Source organism: Bos taurus, chromosome 10, assembly GCF_002263795.3.
Source record: "Bos taurus isolate L1 Dominette 01449 registration number 42190680 breed Hereford chromosome 10, ARS-UCD2.0, whole genome shotgun sequence".
NCBI lineage: Eukaryota > Metazoa > Chordata > Mammalia > Artiodactyla > Bovidae > Bos > Bos taurus.
The window spans coordinates 67880963-67908152 of NC_037337.1; the positions used below are offsets into that span (position 1 = coordinate 67880963).

Here is a 27190-nt window from a genome sequence, read left to right on the forward strand (position 1 = left end):
TCAGGCTTTTTTAAAACCCTTTAGAATAGGATAGATGTTTTCAAATGCTTCATAGATGTCAGAACGTTTTTTGGCACCTATAAAGAAATCCAAGTTTACATAATCTTTAATATAAAAGCAATGCTAAAATTTTCTTAAGACTAAAATTTCATTGTCACTTCCAATTACTTTTAATACTTTAGGTGTACCTGAGAAGTACTTTATTCCTGGTAAAGACAAAAGAATTTGGTGACTACAGTCATATTCCCACAAAAACATACCCTAGAGCAGATTTTTCTAGTATTTCTGTAATGTGGGCACATCAGTATGTCTTTAGCCTCCTAGGGCACAGTATGAAATATGGAATGTTATCTCTTGGTGTGCCATGGACATGACCACAGAACATGACCTTCGTCAGCAGCTGTGGGCACTTAGCTACCAGCGAAAGGGACTTCCTTTGATCTACTCAGCCTTAGTTAACATCCTTATTCCCTAATATTGACTAACAGAGTGAGACAAATTGGAACTGTTCTAAAGTTTTAAATTTCAATTTGGGAAGGGATTATTAGAGGGAAAGACTCTACCATTGTTACCCTTAGAGTTAAATTTCAGGAGGTCTTTAATTACAACTGCTCTAGGGGTTAAAATGGATAAAAATATGATTTAGACACACCACCCACCCTTGAGCGAGATTATCAGTCAGCCCTACTAACTACCTTTCGCTTTCAATGCTACACAGGCATGTTATGTTAAGGGTTAAGGACAGGTAGTACTTATGTGGAACTGTCAGTCCATCAGGGAACTATTATCTGATACTGAGCAGGAGACAAGGAGACTAATGAAAAGCGTATTAAAAACTGTTAACATGAAGAAAAATGGAAAATAGTTTTTAAGTTGATAAAGACTTGTTCTTGGGAGCTATAAACTTAGCTAGGAGAAAGGCTAAGTAAGACAGCAGAAATAACGTGTGAGACGTAGTTATCTGGTTTAAGGATGGGACGAATGAGAGGGAATTCCCAAAAGGAGAATCAAGAGATTTGAGAAGTAGGTAGAAATCAGGATTCAGAACCTAGGATGAGCTAGAACAATTTAAAAAGTGGAAAATGGCAAGTGTTGGCAAAGAGACTGAGAAACTGGAAGCCTCATACGTTGCTGGTAGAAACATAAAATGGTTCAGCTACTATGGAAAATAGTTTAGCAGTTCCTCAAAGCTGCTAAAAGAAGAATTACCACATGACACAGCAATTTCACTCCTGGGTACCTGGGAATATACTCCCCAAATTGAAAGTAAGTACTCAGACAAATAATATGCATGTAGCTGCATATTCATTGCTGACAATGGAGTATTATTCCACCGCAAAAAGGAATAAAGTGCTGATACATAGTACAATGAGGACGAACCTCAAAAACATTATGTTAAAAGAAGTCGGACATGAAAGGTCACATATTATATGATTCCATTTATATGAAATCTCCAGAATAAGTAAATTCAGAGACTGGAGACTGGCGGTTGCCAGGGTTAGGGTAGGGAAGAAAGGGGAGAAAACCGCCTATGACATAGGACTTTATTTTGGAATAGTGGAAATCTTTTGGCACTAGAGTTGGTGGTTGCACAACATTTTGAATGAACTAATTGTCCCTCAATTTTTCATTTAAATGGTTATATTTGCGCTATTTGCATTTTATCTCAATAAATTAAAAAAAGTTTAAGAATCAAAAACGAAGTACTTATTAGCTTAATATGGTGGTGGGGCAGGGAACAGTATGCAAGGGCAAAAGTTACTCATTCACTGCCAAAGAGCCTCTACCCTCAAAGATGTCTGGTAGAGAGGCGGGAGGGTCAATCATTGAATGGTTAACAGAAACTCGGTACGTTTGAGGTAGCGAAAGTCCCTTAAGTCTCAGCAAATTTTAATTATAGTGCTAAAATTTTAGTTTCTAAAGAGACTGGTTTTGTAGAAGCCAAACTGTTAGTTTGGGAAAAAGTAAGACATCACTATAAAAAGACTCTGCGTCTCGTTTGATGGACTTTTTCAGGTTCTGGATACATTTGAATAGAACAGCCTTAATTGGGAGACAGTGAAGTAGGAAGATCCCCTGGAGGAGGGCATGGCAACCCACTCCAGTATTCTTGCCTGGAGAATCCCCATGGACGGAAGAGCCTGGCGGGCTATGGTCCACGGGGTCACAAAAAGTGGGACGTGACTGAGTGGCTAAACACAGCACACCACAGAAGCACAGTAGGTATAGCAGGCACAGATACACCTTCACCCAATGCCCCCTCCCCAAAACTAAAGTTCTTTTTTTTGGCAACTAAGTTTCTTTTTATATCTGAGTAACAGATATCCAGGTCCAGCATTTTGGGTAACCATGCACTTCAGTTTTTTCATAACACTTAAAAATAATACCTAGGGACTTCCCTGCTGGCCCAGTGGTTAAGACTCCAAGCTCCCAATGCAGGGGGCACAGGTTCAATCCCTGGTAAGGGAACTAGGATCCCACATGCTTCATGGGGCAGCCAAAAATTTTTTTTAGAAATAGCAAGAGCTTTACATTCAAGCCCAAAATAGTATAGCGTTCTGGTATCCCCTAGAGAGTACAAAACACCCATTGCCCAAGAGGGAACAGACACTGAGAGTGATCATTTTTTTATATCATAGAAAAACAACTTTGGACACAAAAAGGCTTTAGGGAAATTGTCTAGTGCAATTTTTAAAATTTATTGTGTGGGAAAGCAAGGCCCACGAAGTTGAAGATGCCCTGAATCGTGAGTATCAACTTTGAGAGAAGACTTCATGTATCTGCGTTCCTTCCTTTCCATGGAAGGTAAGCAAACAAACATCGCCAGGAATTGTAAATCCCAATGAGGGAACCTGGTCAATTCAGTGAAATATTTCCTCACTGAAATATTACCATAAAAATTTTGAGGAAACCTAAATTGGCCCCATAGTCCTATTAATAATCAATCTATAATCAAACCTCTCAATTTGGAGCACCAGACTTCGATTATATGACCCTTCTCTTTTAAACGAAATCTACCAGATCTTTCCTTCAAATTTATGATGATCACCAGTTTCCCTGGTAGCTCAACTAGTAAATAATCTGCCTGCAATGCAGGAATTCAGTTCAGTTCAGTTGCTCAGTTGTGTCTGACTCTTTGCAACCGCAGGATGCCAGGCTTCCCTGTCCATCACCGACTCCTGAAGCTTGCTCAAACTCATGTCCATTGAGTCAGTGATGCCTTCCAACCACTCATCCTCTGTTGTCCCCTTCTCCTCCTGCCTTCAATCTTTTCCAGCATCAGAGTCTTTTCCAATGAGTCAGTTCTTTGCATCAGGTGGCCAAAGTATTTGGAGCTTCAGCTTCAGCATCAGTCCTTCAGTGAATATTCAGGACTGATTTCCTTTAGGATGGACTAGTTTGATCTCCTTGCAGTCCAAGGGACTCTCAAGAGTCTTCTCCAACGCCGCAGTTCAAAAGCATCAATTCTTCAGTGCTCAGCTTTCTTTATAGTCCAACTCTCACATCCATACATGACTACTGGAAAAACCATAGCTTTGACCAGACAGACCTTTGTCGGCAAAGTAATGTCTCTGCTTTTTAATATGTTGGTCATAGCTTTTCTTTCAAAGAACAAGTGTAATTTAATTTCATGACTGCAGTCTCCGTCTTCAGTGATTTTGGAGCCCCCCTAAAATAGTCTTCACTGTTTCCATTGTTTCCCCATCTATTTGCCATGAAGTGATGGGACCAGATGCCAAGGTTTTAGTTTTCTGAATGTTGAGTTTTAAGTCAACTTTTTCACTCTTCTCTTTTACTTTCATCTTCAACTCTTCTTCTTTTTCTGTCACAAGTGTTGTGTCACCTGATTATCTGAGGTTATTGATATTTCTCCTGGAAGTCTTGATTCCAGCTTGTGCTTCATCCAGCCCAGCATTTCGCATGGTGTACTCTGCATATAAGTTAAATAAGCAGGGTGACAAGATACAACATTGATGTGCTCCTTTCCCAATTTGGAACCAGTCTGTTGTTCCATGTCCAGTTATGTTTCTTCTTGACCGAATACAGATTTCTCAGGAGGCAGGCAAGGTGGTCTGGTATTCCCATCTCTTGAAGAATTTTCCATAGTTGTTGTGATCCACACAGTCAAAGGTTTTGGTGTAGTCAAAAAGCAGAGGTAGATGTTTTTCTGGAACTCTCTTGCTTTCTTGATGATCCAGTGGATGTTGGCAATTTGATCTCTCATTCCTCTTTCTAAATCCAGCTTGAACATCTGGAAGTTTATGGTTCACATACTGTTGAAGCCTGGGTTGGAGAATTTTGAGCATTACTTTGCTAGTGTGTGAGATGAGTGCAATTGTGTGGTAGTTCGAACATTTTTGGCATTGCCTTTCTTTGGGATTGGAATGAAAACTGACCTTTTCCAGTCCCATGGCCACTGCTGAGTTTTCCAAATTTGCTGACATATTCAGTGCAGCACTTTCACAGCATCTTTTAGGGTTTGAGATAGCTCAACTGGAATTCCATCACCTCCACTAGCTTTGTTTATAGTGATGCTTCCTAAGGCCCACTGGACTTCGCATTCCAGGATGTCTGGCTCTAGGTGGGTGATCCCACCATTGTGGTTATCTGGGTCATGAAGATCTTTTTTGTATAGTTCTTCTGTGTATTCTTGCCCCCTCTTCTTAATATCTTCTGCTTCTGTTAGATCCATACCATTTCTGTCCTTTATTGTGCTCATCTTTGCATGAAATGTTCCCTTGGTATCCCTAATTTTCTTGAAGAGATCTCTAGTCTTTCCCATTCTGTTGTTTTCCTCTATTTCTTTGCACTGATCACTGAGGAAGGCTTTCTTATCTCTCCTTGCTGTTCTTTGGAACTCTGCATTCAAATGGGTGTATCTTTCCTTTTCTCCTTGTCTTTCACTTCTCTTCTTTTTTCAGCTATTTCTAAAGACTTGTCAGACAACAATTTTGCCTTTTTGCATTTCTTTTTCTTGAGGATGGTCTTGATCACTGCCTCCTGTACAATGTCATGAACCTCTGTCCATAGTTCTTTAGGCACTCTGTCTATCAGATATAATCCCTTGAATCTATTTGTCACTTCCATTGTATAATCATAAGGGATTTCATTTAGGTCATACTTGAATGGTCTAGTGGTTTTCCCTACTTTCTTCAATTTCAGTCTGAATTTGGCAATAAGGAGTTCATGATCTGAGTCAGCTCCTCCTCTTGTTTTTGCCAACTGTGTAGAGCTTCTCCATCTTTGGCTGCAAAGAATATAATCAGTCTGATTTCAGTGTTGACCATCTGGTGATGTCCATGTGTAGAATCTTCTCTTGTGTTGTTGGAAGAGGGTGTTTGCTATGACCAGTGTGTTCTCTTGGCAAAACTCTGTTAGCCTTTGCCCTGCCTCATTTTGTATTTCAAGGCCAAACTTGCCTGTTACTACAGGTATCTCTTGACTTCCTACTTTTGCATTCCAGTCCCCTATGATGAAAAGGACATCTCTTTTGGGTATTAGTTCTAGAAGGTCTTGTAGGTCTTCATAGAACCATTCAACTTCAGCTTCTTCAGTGTTACTGGTTGGGGCATAGACTTGGATTACTGTGATATTGAATGGTTTGCCTTGGAAACAAACAGAGATCATTCTATCGTTTTTGAGCTTGCACTCAAGAACTGCATTTCGGACTCTTTTGTTGACTATGAGGGCTACTTCATTTCTTCTAAGGGATTCTTGCCCACAGTAGTAGATATAATGGTCATCTGAGTTAAATTTTCCCATTCCAGTCCATTTTAGTTCACTGATTCCTAAAATGTTGATGTTCACTCTTGCCATCTTCTGTTTGACCACTTCCAATTTACCTTGATTCATGGACCTAACATTCCAGGTTCCTATGCAATATTGTTTTTTACAGCATTGGACTTTACTTCCATCTCCTGCAATGAAGGAGACCCTGCTTTTATTCCTGGGTCGGGAAGATCCCCTGGAGAAGGAACGGCTACCCACTCCAGTATTCCTGGACTTCCCTGGTGGCTCACGACAGTAAAGAATTCACCTGCAATGTGGGATACCTGGGTTTGATCCCTGGGTTGGGAAGATCCCCTAGAGAAGGGAACAGATACCTACTCCAGTGTTCTTGCCTAGAGAATTCTATGGACAGAGGAGCCTGGCAGGCTACATGGGGTTGGAAAGAGTCAGACACGACTGAGCAACTTTTACTTTTGTCAGATCATTCCTTCAAGTTATGATGACACCAGTTTGGGGGATAAACACCTTTGCTAACTGTGGTAAATGAGGTAGAAATTCTGTGGCTAGTGCACTGAAGAAAGCACTAGCTACTGGCTTGAGATCAAACCACATGGGCTCAAGTGCAAGCCCTCCCACTAAGTTTGAAATCACAGGCATGTTGTTTAACTTCTGAGCTTCTATTTCCTCACCTATAAACAAGGACAACAGTCTTCTCATAAGGTGACTATAAGGATTGCATGAACAAGTTTTTGCAAAAAGTCCTTTTCAAATGGTAACATTTGACAAGAGCTTAGCCATTTTTACTGTCCTAAAAGAATGTACTTCAGGATTAGGGATGCTGGGATGGCTGGTTCATGCATTCATGGCTTATCATTTGGTTCTGTGAGAATCGGTATCATGTAATTTGTCTGTCTCCTTCACCAGGGCTGGATTTTTGCTGGATAAAGAGTGTGTTGTATTTGCTTTCGCATCCTGAGCGCCTAAAACAGTATATGTACCTCGTAGGCATCCAAAGTTTATTAAATATCTATCATCTAACAATAGAATTTGCAAACTCATCCATACCCCTTGCATACATGCATGCGTGCTAATTTGCTTCAGTCATGTCTGACTCTTTGTGACCCTATGAATTGTAGCCCACCAGGCTCCTCTGTCCAAGAAATTTCCAAGCAAGAACACTGGAGTGGGTTGTCATGTCCTCCACCAGGGGAATCTTTCCCACCCAGGGATGGAACCCACGTCTCTTATGTTTCCTGCATTGGCAGGTGGGTTCTTTACCACTAGCACCACCTGGGAAGCCCTCCCTACCTCTTAGCCAGCCCCAATATCTCTTCCCAGGACTACCTGGATTTTCTAACTCTATTCTTACATCAAGTCACAAGTACACATCTTATTTTCCCAAGGGATACCGTATGTGTATACACATAAATGAAAATCTTACAAATTGGGGAAAAAATAAACAGACTTTAACCTCTCAAGGTATACATTTTGCAGTATATACTGAGTCGCTTTTAGTGGTAAATTACCAGCAATGATCAACAGGGATATCCTGTTCTCTGTCTGGCTCACTCACTATTAAATCTTGCCATTTTTATGGTGTCCTCCGACCCACTCATTTCCAAGAACCACTGACACCCAGCTGATTGAGAATGACCCTCCCTAACAAAGACCCAGCTTCTGCATCCTTTATGCCAGAAGGAAATAAGTATAAAAAGCATTTTACTAAAGCCTCTTTAAACTTCATATTCCTATCATCTGGGCAAGGCACGAGAGCAACAATTCATCTTTTTCAGTGCTGGGGAAAACTCAAGAACAGCGGGCTTTCACAGAGGTAATAACAGCTAACATCTATACTGTGTTTACAGCAGGTAGTTTCTATGGGCCCCTGCCTTTTACATATGTAGAAATCAAGGTGGAGCACAAACTCACCCAAGGTCAACATAGCCAAGAGATGGTAAAGCTTGGATTAAAACTAGATGACTGGCTTCCACAGCTTAGCCTCTTAGCTATCACACCTGCTGCCTCTCACCACTAAGAGTATTTGCCATTCCTTAGGTGACAAGGAGTATTAGGAGGAAGGTGTCCAAAAGACCACACAGGTGTTTTCATAGACATCTAAAGAGCTGGGGGATAGTGTACGTACATGAAGTTGGTGGTCTGAAGCCAGGCATGTGCAGCATGAACAGCTGTTCGGCATTGTTAATGTTACTTAAGCTCTCCATTGTCCTCATTTTACAGGTGAGGAGACTGAGATATTAAGCACAACCTCACAGAATTAACTGTTGTTGTCTGGTCATTAAATCACGTCTGACTCTTTTGCAGCCGCATGGACTGTAGCCCGCCAGGCATCTCTGTTCATGGGACTTCCCAGGCAAGAATATGGAGTGGGTTGCCATTTCCTTCTCCTGGGTATCTTCCCAACCCTGGGATCGAACTTCCATCCCCTGCATTGCAGGCGAATTCTTTACCACTGAGCCTCCAGGGAAACCAAGAGAGTTAACTAGAACCCATATAAAAGCCCTTACTTATCATAACGCCTGGTATATGAGTACCTAACATGTCTTTATTATGTCTCATCTTGGAAGTGAAAATTGACATATATGCTGTCACTGTATATTGTTCCAGCAGATCCTAGCTAGACTATTCATTTTACTGTGGTCTGAGAAAAAGCATGGGTCCTAAATGTCATATTAGCTGTAGAAAAGCAGCACAGACCAGAAGAAGTTGTGTTAAGGTCCCTTTGCTGTTTGCTCTCTGGGACCATGATGAAGGACAAAGTAGGAAAGTAGGTCCTCTTTGTTCTCGGCTCATTTAACTATTCATTCATTCAGTTGTAGCTTTGGACGTGCTGACTGCAGCTTTGGCACCTCAAGGGAGTAAGACAATTTTACAATTAGCTATGCCTGTTCTTTGAGCTGAACGCATTGACAAATTTTCAGGGAAGGGTATTGTATGGTCTTCAGTACCCTGAGTTGACATTCCTTTACTTTTGTAACTTGAAACTCCTAGCAAATGTGCACATGAAAGTATATCTTTTTTCCTTTTTATTTGGGATAACTAAGAAAGTTGGTCTGAATTATGGATATTTAAAGAAACTTGTTCTTGCATACCTATAATAGGAACTTAGCCTGTACTTGGCAATTTGTACTTGTAAATAAGACAGTTTCCTAATGATACATAACACATAGATGAAAGCATCCGTCCAAAGATCTTAAAATTTTTTTTTCCCTGGAGGAGGGCATATATTTGCCTGCAGTATCTACACTATTCAATGTACTTGGCAGGCTTTTTCCCCTTTCTCCAGGACATATAGAGGGAAACTAGATCTTCCCAACCCAGGGATCAAACCCGGGTCTCCCGCATTGCGGGCAGATGCTTTAACCTCTGAGCCACCAGGGAAGCCTGTTAATTACTAGGAGGTCTTAATTATTCTAGACACTAAACTGGTTGCATCTGAACAATTGTTGCATTGTTGTATTCAAAAGGTTCTTGAATTCTAAACAAGCTCTCCCAATTTTGAAGATACATTATTTCTGAAAGAAAAACTGTAACACTTACTGGGCATTCTCAAGATTTAGTAACAGACACTCCATGTTTTTGGATGCTGAGTGATAACTTTATCGATGTTTCTCAAATTAATTCAGCTAATGCAGAAATCTCATTTGGCTTTAGATGGGGCAAGATATTATTAAATTTTAAAGTTTATTTGGAAGAATAAATATTTGAGGGGAGCTAATCAAAGAGAAGCAATGACAGGAAACTGGCCTCTCAGATATAGAGCTCACTAGGATTAACACACATTCATAACCACAATGTAGTAAAAATACAGTAGGATTATCATAGTATAATTCAGGAGCAAAGGTGGAACTGGAGACCAGACCCATATTTTAAAATAAAGGCCAAAAAAGAAGTCATCAGATATTAATAATGAAGGATATGTAGTTTTAGGTTGTCTGGCCAGCTATTTGGGGGTGGGGAATAGTCAATTTGGCTCGTGCCATAAAAACTGGGTATTTATCCTGGTCCCAGAGAGTAAAATGTGTAAAAAGTCAGACAAAATAAGGCAAAACCAGCAAACTTCAGTAGAATGGTGTGGAAAAGAGCCTCAACCATTTACCTCAAGAATTAAAAAAACTTTTACGTAAAAATAAGTGAAACTGGGAAAACTCACAAATAAAACAAAGAGTAATTATTTTCAATACTACGGTAAACTCACACAAACCCTTAGAGGGCGGAAAGTAGACAAAAAGCAGTGTTACATACACGCTATTTTAAAAAGATGAAATGCTGTTTACTATGCGGAAAAGCGATCAATTTCTATTTCTGATTACCAGTGAGATCCCTTTCACTTACACAGTTAGAGTTTTTTTCTGTAAATTATTGTTTTGAATGTTGCTGAGAGTTTGTAAAAGATACTCAGATACATTCCTGGCAGCAATGTATGATATAGAAAAACTGCATTGTATAAACCTTTTCAAAACAATTTCATAAAATAATTTGTACTAGGAAGCTTTAAAGTGGTCTGTCTTTAGACAAATATTCCCCGTCTGAGCATAGGTCTTCCCTAGTGGCTCAGATGGAAAAGCGTCTGTCTGCAAAGCAGGAGACTCGGGTTCAATCCCTGAGTTGGGAAGATCCCGTGGACAAGGAAATGGCAGCCCACTCCAGTATTCTTGCCTGGAAAATCCCATGGACCCAGAGCCTGGTAGGCTACAGTCCATGGGGTCACAAAGAGTCGGACATGACTGAGTGACTTCACTTCTGAGCATTTACACTAATAAATGACTCTCTACACATAAAAATAGCCAAACTTTTGTCCCATTAATAAGCAGAAAACAAAGAAAAAGCATAACCTGACAATGGGAGAACCAGTCTGATGCAGGAACATGTTAGAACAGAGGTTGGGAAACTTAGGTCTGCTGGTCAAACCTAGTCTGCTACCTGATTCTGTATAGACTGTGAGCTAAGAATGATTTTTATACTGAAATGGTTGGGGGAAAAAAGAAGAAAATTACTTGATATGTGTAAATTAAGTGAATTACATTAAATTCACACTTTAGAGCCTTTTTATTTATGTGGTGTTCACAGTTACTTTCACAATAAAACAAGGCTCAGTTGTGACAGAGACTCTACTGCCCACAAAACCGAAAACATTTAGTATTTAGCTCTTTGCAGAAAAAAGATTTGTTGACCCCTTTGTAGGAACATTGTTCAGACATTGAAAGCCTTCATTAAGAATTTGTAACAGTGAGTTAAGCTACATATGTTATAATGGTTATTAAAATGATAGGATGTAAAGATGAGTATCCCTGGAGTAGGAAATAGCTTATAAACTTCAGTATTCTTGCCTGGAAAATTCCATGGACAGAGAAGCCTGGTGGGCTACAGTTCATGGAGTCAAAAAGAGTTGGACACAACTGAGCTACTGAACAGACACATAAACACATAACATATTCGTTTTAAATATATCAAAATGACATAAAACATGGAAAAAGTTATATTGTTTAACTTTAGGGACCAATGTATGATGTTATCTTTCATTTTGCTTTTCATTTTTTTCCCGGGTATTCTATAATACCAAGAATTGCTGTATGACAGTGAATAAAGTTATTTAAAAGGTAAAACAAAGCATAAGCAAAGCATACGCAAAGCTGTTGAATTTTAAGAAAGTCAGAATCTTAGAACTTACCTGTCAGCACAACTTTTCCAGATACAAAGATAAGCAACACAATTCGTGGTTTCACCATTCTATAAATAAGGCCAGGAAACAGTTCAGGTTCATAACTGTTAAGATATAAAAGAAAGAAGTTAAAAAATAGCACTATTCAACTACTTTCTCGTAATATTTGAGATCCAGCGCACAAAAGCAGTTTTCAAAAGCCATTTTACCAAAAACCTTTTGGCCATCTTGACAAAAGTAGTCTTGAGTGTCTTAGGTAATTTCTGTGGCAGTCAGTGACAGAATTCATTTTTAGTCATAATATTTTTCCAAGTGCAGACATCCTAAGCTTTTAGAAATTAAGGAAATTTAGAGCATCAGGTTTAATATATTAAGATCTTCTTAGTTGAATGTTCTCTATTTTTCAAAAAAAGTCTATCAATAGCAATACATAAACACATTTTCAAAAATTTCCAAGTTCCACAATAATAAGCACATTGTGGATATATTTATAAAGTGCTACAGTTAACATTTTTAGCAGATAGAACCTAAAAACATTACTAGAATACTTTGGACAGATACTGTATACTAAATCATACCAAGTTTTACAAATTCAGAATTTGCTCCTATAAATAGTATCTCACTCCTTCCTAGAAAGGCTTGAGGAGCCTACAAAAAAGATGTCAGTAGTTAAGAGGATGTTGATGAAATAAAACTATTCTCAAAACAATGGCTAATGGGGATAGAAAAGAAAGAAAAAAATCTAGGAAATTGAACACTATAATATACATGGGGAATTCCCTAGTGGTCCAGTGGTTAGGACTCTGCACTTTCACTACTGAGGGCACAGGTTCAATTCCTGGTTGGGGAGATAAGATCCCTCAAGCCGTGTGGTGCAGCAAAAAAAAAAAAAAAGGTTTTGCTCTTAAGGAGTGGATCCAGATCACACAGAAAAACTCCATTCCATTCTGAAATGGCTCTGACCTCTTACTGGCACCAGAAAGATGCATGACGGTGGTGAGTGTACCCATCTGAAGTATATGGAGGTCGTTATGTGTAGACATGTCTTCCTGGGACATCACTCTATTTTCCTGCAGAAAGCCTGTCAGGACTTCTGCCCACAAGCCACTTCCGGACACTGGGGAGACAATGATACTAGCTGGAGCCCTGAAAAACTTCTATAGGAACTATGAAGTTCGAGCCAAGAAAGTAAAGACTAAGGGCAGAGAAGAAATGTTTTCATTTGATTTTCCAACCAAATCTGAAGACACTAAAAGGGAAAAGAGCAAATAAAAGTCTTTGGTATGTAAATACCTGGAAATGTCCCTAACCTGGGAAAGGAAACACACATCCAGGTCCAGGAAGCACAGAGAGTTCCAAACAGCATCCACCCAAGGAGGACCACACCAGGACACATTGTAATTAAGATGGAAAAAAGTAAAGATAGAGACAGACTATCAAAGGCAGCAAGGGAAAACCAACAAGTTACATACAAGAGAACTATCGTAAGGCTATCACAGCTGACTTTTCAGCAGAAACCCTGAAGGCCAGAAGGGATTTGCACAATGTATTCAAAATGATGAAAGGGAAAAACCTACAACCAAGAATACACTACCAAGCAAGGCTGTCATTCAGATTTGATGGACAGAGCAAAAATTTTACAGACAAGCAAAAGCGGAGAAAGCAGCACCACCAAAGCAATGTTAAAGGGACCCCTCTAAGTGAAAAAGAAAAAGCCACAACTAGAAATGTGAAAATTAGAGAAGGGAAAAGCTCAGGTAAAGGCCAACAACGCACAGGAAAGGTTGTAAATAACAAAGCTAGCAGGAAAACTAAAAGACAAAAGTAGTATTTTCCAGGCAAGAGTACTGGAGTGGGGTGCCATTGCCTTCTCCACAATAGGCAATTAGGGAATTCAAAAAAGAAAAGAATAAGAATGATATCAAAAACAGTAATCATGGAGGGGGGAGTAAATATTCAGGGTTCTTAAAATGGCTTTGAACTTAAGAGATCAACAACTTAATTATGTGTATACACATACACACACAGACAGATTGCTATATATAAACTTCATTTATGGTAACCACAGACCAACAATCTAATAATACATACACACAAAGAGAAAGGACTTTCCTGGTGGTCCAGTGGCTGGGAATCTGCCTGCTAATGCAAGGAACACGGGTTTGATCCCTGGTCTGGGACGTTCCCACATGCCTCGAGCAACTAAGCCCGTGTACCATGACTACTGAACTCGTGCCCTAGAACCCCTGCTCTGCAACAACAGAAGCCACGGCAATGAGAAAGCATGCACACTGCAACTAGAGAATAGCTTCTAGATCGCCACAACTACATAAAGCCTGCACATAGTAACGAAGACCCAGCACAGCTAGAAATAAAATTTTAAAAAAAGAGAGAAAGAAATCCAAACAGAACATTAAGGATAGTCATCAAATCAGAAGGGAGAGAACAAAAGGAAGAAAGGAACAGAAAAGACCTACAAAAATAACCCCCAAGCAATTAACAAAATGGCAGTAAGAACATGAAAGGGAAAGTGAAGTTGCTCAGTCAGTCCGACCCTTTGCAACCCCATGGACTGTAACCTATCAGGCTCCTCCATTCAGGGGATTTTCTAGGCAAGAATACTGGAGTGAGTTTCCATTTCCTTCTCCAGGGGATTTCCCTAATCCAGGGATCGAACCTGGATCTCCTGCATTGCAGGCATCTGAGCTACCAGGGAAGCCCCAGTAAGAACATACGTATCAATCATTACCTTAAATCATAAATTGACTAGGGACTTTCCTGGTGGTTCAGTGGTTAAATATCTGTCTTGCAATGCAGGGGAAGAGGGTTTGATCTCCAGTCAGGGAACTAAGATCCTATATGCTGCAGAGCAATTAAACCAGTGAGCAGCAACTACTGAGGCCACATGGTACAACTAGAGAGTCCATGGGCTGCAGGAAAGATCCCAAGTGATGCAGAGAAGAGCCTGTGTGCCGCAACCAAGACCCGATGCGGTCAAATACATAAATACATTCTAAAAAATTAAGAATAAAACTACCATATGATTCAGCAGTTCCACTCCTGGGTATATAGCCAAAGAAAATAAAAACATTCAGAAAGATACATACACCCTAAAGTTCACAGAAGCATTATTTACGATAGGCAAGATATGGCAACAATGTAAGTGTCCATCAACAGATGAATGGATAAAGATGATGTGATATATATACACAGTGGAATACTGCTGCTGCTGCTGCTGCTGCTAAATCGCTTCAGTCGTGTCCGACTCTGTGCGACCCCAGAGATGGCAGCCCACCAGGCTCCTCTGTCCCTGGGATTCTCCAGGCAAGAACACTGGAGTGGGTTGCCATTTCCTTCTCCAATGCATGAAAGTGCAAACTGAAAGTGAAGTCTCTCAGTCGTGCCCGACTATTAGCAACCCCATGGACTGCAGCCTACCAGGCTCCTCTGTCCATGGGATTTTCCAGGCAAGAGTACTGGAGTGGGGTGCCATTGCCTTCTCCACAGTGGAATACCACCCAGCCACAAAAATGAATAAAATTTTGTTATTTGCAACAACATGTATGGACTTGGAGGGTATTATGCCAAGTGAAATAAGTCAAAGACAAATACTGTATGATGTCATTTATATGTGGAATCTAAAAAATACATCAAACTAGTGAATGTAACAAAAAAGAAACAGAATCAGAGATACAGAGAATGAACTATTGGTTACCAGTGGGGAGAGAGAGAAGGGAGAAGAAGGGATTGAGAGGTGCAAATTGCTATAATGTAAAAAGAAATAAGCTACATAGATATATTATACAGTACAGGGAATATAGCCAGTATTTTATAATAATAGTAAATTTATAATCTATAAAAAGTTGAATCACTATGTTGTACATCTGAAACTAATATTGTAAATCAACTGTACCTCAATAAAAAACAGATACATACATATATATACAAAAAAAGTCTTTGGTATGTAAATCATGGTGAACTGTTTTTGGCTTCAGAACCATGATTTTAAGGTACTAGCATGATGAACTCCCAACTAGAGATTTACTTCATTTTATTTACTCTCTACTTCATTTCAAAAGAAGGCTGAGACAGAAAGAAAAGAGGTTTTGGTTAGAGATGGAGAATATTTCATGAAGATTGAAAACAGCAAATAGCTGCCGATCTCTTGGACCAAACCAGCTCATTCAAATCTGTTTAAATGTCATTCCCTTAAGAAGTCTTCCTTATCTTCAGCCCTTCCCCAGTTACATTAAGTATCCTAATTGATGGTACCAAAACAAGTCTTCCTTATCTTCAGCCCTTCCCCGGTTACATTAAGTATCCTAATTGATGGTACCAAAACACGCCAAGAGGTATTCACCTTCACCATTATACCCTCATAGTTACATCTCATTATTGTCTTTGGTTTCTCTGTTTTCCCTTTTAAATAGTGGTTCCATAACGGCAGGGGCCCATGGCCGCATTGATTGCCACTAGCATCACAGCATCTACTACACAGTAGCCACCTAGATTCTACTCATCTAAGAAATATTTAAGATAACTTTGATTTATTGGATTGGCCAAAAATTTCATTTGGATTTTTCCATGAGATGGAACAAACTTTTGGGCCAACCCAATAAAAACTGAATGGAAGGGGAAAAAATTGCTCAGGGAAAATGGAAAACAATTATGGCATAGAAAAACTGATGGAAAAGCTGCCCAGTAATAAGTGAGATACGTATTATCAGATGCTGATATACATATTTGTAGAATCAGGGGAATTAAATGAACTTGAGGTTTTAACATAAAGCAAACTTGACTTGACAATTATAAGTGGTATGTTGCCATGGTTCCCCACAGGGCTACAGGCAATTAAAGGAAGTCTTCATTTTAAAGACATAAATCTGCTGAGAAAGAGGTTTTAATGCCCCAGTGTCACAAATACACACACTGAAGTTGTAATCCATAAGATAAGGATGGAGGGCATTTTGGGGGAGGCAAAAATGAGACTAAAAAGAGGTATCGGTGAGAGTATCTGGCCAAATTTTTTAAAAAAGATGAATGAGATCATAAAACTGGCTTACGAGGAGGGGAAAACAGTGATGGACCCACTCCAAGTGACTAAAAGCAGTGCATCAGGTGAATTCTCATCTTGCCCTTCTGCAATTTCATTTTTCAGAGGTAGAAGTACTGACAAGGGGGCACTCCCACTCCAGATTTAAATCTGACCTACAAAGAAGACAATCTTGGTGAAAAAGAAATGAAATTTAGGGGGAACTGCACACATCATTTCAGAGCCCTAAAGGGCCAGAAAGGGGAATGCCAAGACTAATACAGACATGTACCTCAAAATTGGGCAGACATCTTTCACATGTTCATTAAAAACTGCCTCAGAGAAAGATAGACAGGAGGTCCAAGGTTGAGGATCTGGAAGATAGAGTATGTGTTCAGAGACTCTTAAAAATGAAGGTTTTACTATGAGTCTATGAGTCATTCCAAGATTGAAGGAAGAAAAGGACACATAAAGAGGCAGTACATCTTGCATGGGGTGCTTCTCAGTGAACTCAAGGGGTACCTCATAGGCACTTAATAAACATATGCTGAAAAAATTGAGGCAGAGGAAAAAATGAAAATACAATCAAGAGCAAGATATTGCTTAAAGAATATCATAAAAGCTAAATCTCAGAATGAACAAAATTTTTTTTGAAAGTTAGGGGAAAACAAGGCACTTTTTAACTTCTGTTTAGGTCATTTCTCAATGGAGAGTTAACAAACATTAAAGAAAACACAGCTCTATGATCCCTGTCTATTATTAAGCCGAATGATTGCTTAAAGGCAAAGGGAAGGAAAAGCAGAGTGAAAGGACTTCAGTTCAAGTTAGATCACAAGAATTTAAGAGCATCTGTGATTCTAAGCCAGTTTAAGTGCCCTGGCCTAAGGGGTGGTGGGATTTAGTGTTAGTCAGTCACCCTCCATCACCATTCTCTGAGGGCCTGAACAGGCTGTGAGAAGCACAGAAGCAGCTGGAGGAGGAGCATTTGCTGTTGAGATGGGAAGTTTCGTTTTAAGAAGCCAAGCAGGCTAGAGATACTCCCCAAGAAATATGAATCCATGAAAGAAGCTGTGGTGGGGGCTACAGCCACACACAGCAAAAGAAAACCCTTGAACAAACTCCATAGGACAAAAACTAGGTAGGATTGCCTTCATAAAGTATGCTATGGCCATTCTTTATCATTATAATATTATTTTAAAATCTTCTCTCCAGCCCTTTCTCCCCTCACTGGCTGTCAGCCCTTCCTACTTACCTAGTCTGTATCATACCCTTTCTCTTCCTGCCATTGCCACCACCCCCAGCCAGGTGTGATGTTTTTTTTAGAAATCTATACATTAGTGAGTCTTAATGTGTGGGCCTCTGGCCAGCTGCAATGGCATCACCTGTGAGCTTGTTAGAAAGGCAGAGTAAAGCAGAATCTCTGGGGACTGCAGCCCAGGCAGGAATGTGTGTTGATAAGCCGTCCAGGTGATCGCTATGCAATTTAGTTTTGAGAACCACCGTTTCAGAAGATTAGACACATATGGTAACCAATGAGGACTTAGGTATAGCAATTTAACCCTTTCACTTATTGTGGCTTAAAAAAATGTACACTTTCTCTGAAAGATAATATATAAGCAATCCAAATAGAATTTTAATATTTTGGTAAACTCAAAGTGAAGTTATACAATCATACCTACTGAACTGCTGATGGGTTAGCACCAAACCTTCCAGACTGATAGGAAATCTCACATCACAGCTTGCAACCATGTTCTGAATTGTAAAATCGAGGAATCTGGCAGGAAAGCCAAGCTTCTGCACCACACGGGCGTACTTCCTCGCTGCAAGTCGAGACTGCTCTTCGCTGGGGAGGGGCAAGACATTAAAGATGTCTTAATCACTGCGACTGCTGACAAGTTGGGCTATATTCAGACACTTCTCTGATTTATTTTTTAGCATTTGTATCATGTATACCCTTCACTGTATACAAGGAAGCTGCAGACTTTGAAGAGAAGGACCCACCTCCCCTACTACTGTCCCTAGCACCTAGAAAAGGCTTTGGTACAATGGACAGTTTTGGAATCATAAACAGATTTGTGTCTTCCTAGCCATCTTTTCGGAGAAGGCAATGGCACCCCACTCCAGTACTCTTGCCTGGAAAATCCCATGGACGGAGGAGCCTGGTAGGCTGCAGTCCATGGGGTCTCGAAGAGTCGTACACGACTGTGCGACTTCACTTTCACTTTTCATTTTCATGCATTGGAGAAGGAAATGGCAACCCACTCCAGTGTTCTTGCCTGGAGAATCCCAGGGACAGAGGAGCCTGGTGGGCTGCCGTCTCTGGGGTCGCACAGAGTCGGACACGACTGAAGCGACTTAGCAGTAGCAGCAGCTGCTCCCATTTTAAACAATGCTGAAATGTACATCTTTGCAGAGTTGTCCAAAAATGACTTCAAAATGGAGATTTCTAGATCAGAGGATACACAGATCAACAGAAGAGAAAGTCTGGAAACTTACCTGGACACAGGTAAAGAGCATGCAAAACAGGCGGGGGAGGAACAGATAAAATGGATTCTCTGATAAATGTATCAGGACACTGACTGGCCATTTGAAAATACTGAAATGAAATTCTAGACTTGCTGTGCCCAATATGGTGGCCACCAGTTACACTGGCTATTTAAATTTATATTAATTTTAAAACAAAATAAAAAGTTCAATTTCTCTGTGGTATTAGCCATATTTCAAGTTCTCAGAAGCCACATGTGACAAGAGGCTACCACACTGGGCAGCACAGGTACAGAACATTTCCTTCATCCAGAGAAGGCTCTGCTGCTGCTGCTGCTGCTAAGTCGTTTTAGTCATGTCCAACTCTGTGCGACCCCATAGACAGCAGCCCACCAGGCTCCCCCGTCCCTGGGATTCTCCAGGCAAGAACACTGGAGTGGGTTGCCATTGCCTTCTCCAATGCATGAAAGTGAAAAGTGAAAGTGAAGTCACTCAGTCATGTCCGATGAATCAAAACATTAATTTCTTCTCTTCAATACAAAGCAAGACTTAAAAGAAACAAGAAAAACATATGGAGGTCAATACTTACACATGGGGAATGACTTTCTAAGCGTGAAGCCAAACACTGAAGCCATAAAGAGAAAGATTGGATAGACTAACCATACACACACAAAATTAAACTGTGTATAAAAAAAAAAACAAAAAAATATTACTAACATTAATATGGGAGAAATACTTATAGTCCAAAATGGCAAAAATACTTAAATACAAAAGATAAATATCTCCATAGAATATTGGGCAAAAGATACAGTAGACAGTTTATATCCTTATGAAAAGTTAGTCTCACTAGTAAATAAAAAGAAATGTAATTAAAACAATGTAACTTTTGCCAATAAATTTGGCAAATATAAAGAAGAATATTAACACTCAGTGTATATTGAAGAAAATTGGTACACCCTTTCAGGAGGACAATTTACTACTCATCTACTAACACCTAGAGGGAAGAGCAGCTCTCCTACTAGTTTTATGGCGAACAGACCTCCATCAGCACCTCGGCTACCTCATGGTAGGGCTACCTCGGCATGAGATCCAGGAAAGAGAAGCCTTTTAAGAGATCCCTCCTGAGTGAATGCTCAAGCTAATGCTCAAGAAATGTCTAATTCCCCTCCTTTGAAAAGTTCTATCCATGTATCTGCCTGCAATGAGGAAAATACACAAGAACTACTTCCCCAGATTTATAACAGGCTTTACTACTATAGCTTTTCTTTTTTTCATTTTAAATATACCTTAGAAACAAGTTGTAATAGCCTAGTGAAGCCCCCTTCACTATGGGAGACTGTAAAGTGGGATATGTCAGTATTACGAGGCTGAATGTTTTTAACCCCTAACTTCGCATTTCATGAATTTAACTCTTCAGCAAAGTATTTTGCATCTACTATGTGTTTTAGAATATTAATGCCATCCTTCCTTGTTTCACATACTGAATTGTTTGTCTGGTTTTGGAGGAGGGTGGCTCCTCTTACCTTTTGGCTCCTGTGCAGACCATTTTCCCAGAGCTAAATATGAGGGCTGTAGTCCTGGGCTCTCGGATCCTCATTATGACAGCGGCAAATCTCTAAAGACAGAAGCCAAAAGAACAATTAACCTTCACTAGGGGTTAACACCTGCTGAAGCTGAAACTCCAATACTTTGGCCACCTGATGCGAAGAACTGACTCATTGGAAAAAACTCTGATACTGGGAAAGATTGAAGAGAGGAGGAGAAGGGGTGACAGAGAATGAGATGGTTGGAAGGCATCACTGACTCGATGGACATGAGTTTGAATAAGCTCTGGGAGCTGGTGATGGACAGGGAAGCCTGGCATGCTGCAATCCATGGGGTTGCAAAGAGTCAGACATGACTGAGCAACTGAACTGAACTGAAGGGTTAGCACTATTCCAGTTGCAAGGGTGAGCTAGACATGAAAAGGGTTAAATAAATCGAAATTTAGTGGGAAACTAAAAAATGTCTGGGTCTATTCTCCTACCTTAAGGTTAACAAAATGATTGTGATTCTAAAATGTACATGATTCTAAAAGGTAAGAAGAATAATAGTAAAGCTAAAATTTGAGTATCTGTTAATGTTTCAGACCCTATGCTAAAAGCTTAACAGGTCTTATTGCATTTGAAGTGCCGACAGTAAAAAGAACCCCAAGTCAGAGCTACACACAACTGATCAAGGCCTATTAATGTTTTCCAGATGTTTACTAAAAAGGTGGCACTCTCACCTGATATTCCTTTTGTTAAATTCTTAAGACATCTGAAATGCCAAACCAGAATTTTTCCAGCTGTCAAGTCTAAGTATGGACAAATCCTATGCACCAAATTGAGAGGAGAGCTGAGGACGGTAGAGAATAAAATAGGCTCAAGATGTTGATTGCTCACTTGTGTAGTCAATCATAGCTACATCCTTAAAAATCCTGGCCCGTCACTGGGCTTCTGTCCTCATCATAGCTAGCAACACAAAAGATAAACAGGCAAGCTTTGTTTCACTAGGTAATATTCAGGTAATATTTAAATTCGGATGTCAACAGCACCACTACCACAACAGGAAAAACAAAGACTTTATCCATAAATAGTTGATGTTGGCAAGGTCCTCTGGGTTCTGACTAATATGGCCTTTCTCATCTAACTCCTTAAATCTCCACTACCCAAGACAGTGAACTTTTCCCCAGTAGGCACCAGGCCTTACTCGTCTTTGTACTAAGTAATTTAACTAATCATTAAATGTTGATTGAATGAACAAATCCTAGGTAAACAGACCACTGAAAATGGGATACCTGGCCTTGGAAAGACACAAAAAAGAATAGATTTTATTAAACTTTGATTTTAATAGATAAGATAGAATTTAATAAAATAGATTTTATTGAAGCTGGAATCATACACTTCAGTTTTGCACTTTATACAATTGAGATTTCCCAGGTAAGAGAAACTATAAGTGAAAAAATACATGTGTCAGCTAAATGGGAAAACAATTAGAAAAAATTATTTCCATGAGTATGATGACATTGTAAGAAAGTTAGCATTTCCATAATCAGGCTGAAAATAGCCACACTGAAAGGTTTTTCTGATTAACAAGAGAAACATCTTAATGTTTAGAACTGCTTAATAAGTATTCAACACAGAAAATGAAATTATTTTTATAAGTTCAAAACAGAGAATGAGGCAATTAAACTTTCAAATTGCCAGAAGTCTTCCACCAAACATTTTTTCTTTTTAAAAAATATTAACAAAGGAATGAGTCAATATCACGATCCTATGAAGGAAAGAACATCTAAATAGAACCTAATTATTGAAAAAATTACTGAGAAATCTTACCTTTGGGTTATATTCTGCGTTTTTTGCATGCAAAGCTATTTTCTTCAGATCCAATTTACAGGCCAGGTTTACAGTGGAAACTATGTTCCTAAAGAAATAAGTCAACCTAAGTTATACCAGATTTAAAAAGTAAAAAATAATTAAAACATATTTACTTCTTCATTTTATAGGTTTAGGTGCCTTCCTAGGGGGAGAATTATTCTAAATGTGAAATATATAGTTACACAGTCCTTAGTATATTGTAAAACTCCTAAAGGACTAAAATAGCTTTTTCTAAAATTTCATGACTGACTAAAATTAAGTTTTAGATCTTTTTCAAAATGCCTCAAAATAGAAAGCACAACATCAAATCAACTTGCAAATCAAATTCAGTTTTACATTTTTTTTATCCTTTGTGTTATTCCAACTCCAACCACAATTTATAACAACTAAAGTGCTTTAGTGTAAACAATCAGAGAAGGCAATGGCACACCAGCACTCCTGCCTGGAAAATCCCATGGATGGAGGAGCCTGGTGGGCTGCAGTCCATGGGGTCTCAAAGAGTCGGACACGACTGAGTGACTTCACTTTCATGCATAGGAGAAGGAAATGGCAACCCACTACAGTGTTCTTGCCTGGAGAATCCCAGGGACGGGGGAGCCTGGTGGGCTGCCATGTATGGGGTTGCACAGAGTCAGACATGACTGAAGGATTTAGCAGTAGCAGCAGTGTAAACAATATAATCCTTCAGGAATATGTAGACTAACCCTCAACTCCTGCTTAGGAGATCAAGAGTTGGTGCTTCATTTTTCAGGTAAATAGTCTAAAACCAAGTCCACTAAGAGCTGATAAAACAAAGGATACTGAGATCTGAAATTTTCTTCCCTACACTATTATGATCCCATTCAAGAATACAAAATCTATACTCAGAAGCATTACTCATCTAAAACAACAGCAACTTACTGTAGTTGAGGCACAATTCCAGAACATTCTGAAATAGGGGCCATTGGTGTCATAGGAGTTATGGACGCCAGAGGCATGGAGTGTGGTTTCTCAGGAGAGGGCTGGGCTGAGTTACCATCAGCAGGGTGCAGATGTGAATGGGAACCTGACCCACTGCTGCTGTTTAAGGCCAGGCCAGCGTCCAGTTGGCTGGGTAAGGGCAACCTAATTTGCCGACTTTGAGTTTTACAGTTTTCTTCAACTTCATGCTTGCTCCTAATGACAGTCTGGTCTTTATTTTCTTGGGAGAGCTCATCTGGTAAGAAGCTAAGATCCACAGCTGAGAAACTGCCAGATGCTTCTGTGACTTCTTCAAGCTGGGGATTAAATGCAGTCTCTGGATTGGATGACGTAAGCATGTCCACATCATAAGGCACAGCTGGGCTCAGCAGGGGTGATCTGGATGGCGTAAGGGCATCCTAGGCCGTTCCCAAAACAGACAAAACACAACAGACAGAACATCATGTCACACCCAAAGGATGCCAACCTTGGCTGACAGGCAGTGTGTTCAGGAGGAGGCCGTTCAGATAGCTTATATTCACACCCTGCTCTTTCCAGAAAGGCTCCTTAAAGTTCTACTCTAGGGTTACAACACACTTCATGAAAACAGGAAAATGTATCTTAAAATACAGAAAAAGCATGTTTCATAAAATGTTTTTCTTTGGTTAGATTTGTAGTAAGTTGCTACTCTAAACCCACTTCTGTAATTCAGGTAAGTTGGCAATCACGCTGTAAATCTGTACTTTGAAAAGTACAGATTTTTCTGTACTCCCTAAGTTGATTATAAACTTTAGTTGACTTAAAGGTTTTTGGTGTTTTTTTTTTGAGTTTTAAAATCATATTTTTAAAAAAAGAGTAGTAAGTGAAGGAAGCTGAGGATACAGCCTTGAGTGCTAATCAAGCCTCCACAAAGGACTCATCTTTATTCCTTCTAGTCAAAGGAGAGATAAGAAATCATTCCATTTATGTGCATAGGGGGAAAGTTATTGAAATTTAAATGGAAAGACTAGTTTAAATCAATGTATTGTATTTCCAGCACAGGGACGGCTAATCAACTTCCATTATCATCAACCGAGGGAATGAGGTGTGCAACTGAGGGAAACAGCTAATATAAAACTCATGGCCTTTGTTATGGAAAAAAATTGTTGGTACATATTACCACCCACATCACCCAAGTTGCATGCCTGGATTCTATATTTGACCACTAGCTGGCAGGATAACCTCACCCATCAGATCTTGCTTCTAATAATTGAACAGTCACGAATGCCTTGTGCTATGTCTTCTCCATGACAAACTTATCTCAGCTAATACGTCTGGCTAAAAGTGTGTGCTCAGTCGTGTCTGACTCGTTGCAACCCTATGGACTGTAGCCCGCCAGGCTCTTCTGTCCATAGAATTTTCCAGGCAAGAGTACTGGAGTGGGTTGCCATTTCCTACTCCAGGGGATCTTCCTGACCCGGAGATGGAACTCATATTCTTTACCACTGTGCCACATGGGAAGTGTATATATATATATATATATATCTGTGTGTGCTGTGTACTAAGTCACTTTAGTCGTGTCCGGCTCTGTGAGAACCACCAGACTCCTCTGTCCATGGGATTCTCCAGGCAAGGATACTGGAGTGGATTGACATGCCCTCCTCCAGGGGATCTTCTCAACCCAGTGATGGAACCTAGGGCTCCTGCATTACAGTCAGATTCTTTACCATCTGAGCCACCAGGGAAGCCCGTAATAAGTCTGGCTAGATCCTATTGGGACGAGGTGGCCGAGTGGTTAAGGCGATGGACTGCTAATCCATTGTGCTCTGCACACGTGGGTTCAAATCCCATCCTCGTCGGCCTGTGGCTTCTGTGGCCCGCTTTGCATTTTATGGGGCTTCCCTGATAGCTCAGTTGTAAAGAATCCTCCTGCAAAGCAGGAAACCCTGGTTCAATTCCTGGGTGAAGATCCGCCGGAGAAGGGATAGGCTACCCACTCCAGTATTCTTGGGCTTCCCTTGTGGTTCAGCTGGTAAAGAATCTGCCTGCAATGTGGGAGACCTGGGTTCGATCCCTGGGCTGGGAAGATCGTCTGGAGAAGGGAAAGGCTACCCACTCCAGTATCCTGGCCTGGAGAATTCCATATACAGGCCATGGGGTCGCAAAGAGTCAGCAGGACTGAGCGACTTTCACTTTTACTCTTTCACTTTCGGATCCAACTGATGGTGCTGTTACCACAAGTCCAGCAGATGGCAGCGGTGACTAAATGTTAGACAAAAACACTTAGAAGAACGCAGTTATTCTCTTAAAATAAGATTTGACCTTATTTCATTTTGCATTATATTTTGCCCCTATCTCCCCCCACCCCTACCCCACAGGTGGGCCCTAGGGAAAGTGAGGTGGGGACAGCGGCCCAGACCCCTCTCCACTGTTTCCATGGCCTCTTCTGTTCTAGCCGGAAAAGACTCCATCAGCCAATTTACACTAAAGAACTAAAGTCTGCAACATCGGTGACTCCCCTCCTTTTTCCAATTATGGCATTTTAGCAGAAGGCAAAACTCCCACCCAAAGAACTGAACTTCAACAAGGAATTTGAGGCAATGGCAACAAGATAAAAAGAGGGATGTTTTATGTCAGTGGAACCCTGAAAGCCTCCTGTCTGAGTTTATTTATAGGAACACACCTTAGAGAACAAGCTTACAGAGTATTCCCTAAGTATACAGAATATAGCCTTATACTTGAAGAAACTTTTTTGTTAAACTGTCTTTACAGAGCCATTAACTCATCTTTCACAGAATCTTCCCAGCTTGGGCTCTCCTTTGCAATGTTAAATACTGTGGGACTTCACTATTTCTACTTCACTGCTAATCACTGGTCTATTTAAGCACCCCCCAACCACCACCACCCTCTCTGTAAGTTGCTCTCTTGCTTTTTCACTTGTTCTTGACTCCGCCACATGCATGATCTTAATTTCCTTAGCACTGATGGAAACCCAGGCCCCTAAAATGGAAACTCAGAGTCTTAACCACTGGACCAACAGGGAAGTCCCTTGTTTTTCTTTTTGAGGACTCTTTCCTCTGTTTTCTACAGTTCTTAGATTAAAAAGCAAAACCTCAAAATGTAAGAATCAACAAACTGAAAGAAGCCTCAGGTGTCTCCAATTTGTATTCACACTGGACCAGCAACCTTTAGTAAGTTAATTCATCTTTCGAACCTTCTAGTTTTTCAACTGAAAGATGGGGATAATGAAGCCCACCTCCTACAGTCGCTAGAAGTTTTACTAGAGATAAAAGGAAGGCAGACTCCTGGGTACGCAGGACGTGGGCCCTGACTCTGGGACAGTGGCGGCGGCTTCCAGGCTCACCTGGGCGGAGCACTGGTCCAAGTAGAGCTCCAGGTATGTCTCCTCCATGGGTGGAGGGCTCACTGTTGGGAGTTGAGAGGTTGGGAATGGGGGGAAGAGCCAGAGCGAATGGAGCTGTGGCTGAGTTGGCCAGGCGTGTGGGGCGCAGAAGCCATTTATTGGCCCGCGGCTGCTCGTGGCAAGGCGGGGCCTGGGCCAGGGCTGGGAGCAGGGGACCAGGGGCCGGGCAGGGGGCCTCGCCTGGTCCCCCACGTCTACGCTCCCACAGATGGCTGGAGGGAACAGATGATGAACCAGGGAGGGGGTTGCAGAACTCCGCACCCAGCCCATGAGTCCCTTACCTTGCTGGGGAAAGAGGGCTGGGGCAGGAAGACTGTTCTCGCCTGAGTGCAATCACTGCACTCGGCCCACAGCTGAGAGGCAACGCGGCCTGCCAATCTGGAGAGTTCCTTCCACCTGCAAATGCTGCCTTTGCCTTTTGCAGGAGAAAAGGTCTCAGTGTTGTTGTTCAGTCACTAAGCCATGTCCGACCCTTTGGGAGCCCATGGACTACAGCACGCCAGGCTTCTCTGTCCTTCGCAATC

The 27190-nt window shown here is 40.7% G+C and overlaps 1 protein-coding gene and 1 non-coding gene across 2 annotated transcripts; one reads left to right on the forward strand and one right to left on the reverse strand.

Moving 5' to 3' along the window:
- Positions 1–26936, reverse strand: TBPL2 (TATA-box binding protein like 2). Its single transcript, XM_002690913.5, has 7 exons — positions 26607–26936; positions 23225–23682; positions 22283–22370; positions 20450–20541; positions 18118–18285; positions 11420–11514; positions 1–77 (listed from the first exon to the last, which is right to left on the reverse strand). Exons 1-7 carry the CDS (start codon positions 26934–26936, stop codon positions 1–3), a joined length of 1308 nt encoding a protein of 435 aa, XP_002690959.3.
- TRNAS-GCU (transfer RNA serine (anticodon GCU)) lies at positions 25020–25101 on the forward strand. Its single transcript has one exon. It is a non-coding gene; the product is annotated as a tRNA-Ser (tRNA).
- Positions 26937–27190: the final 254 nt, after the last annotated feature.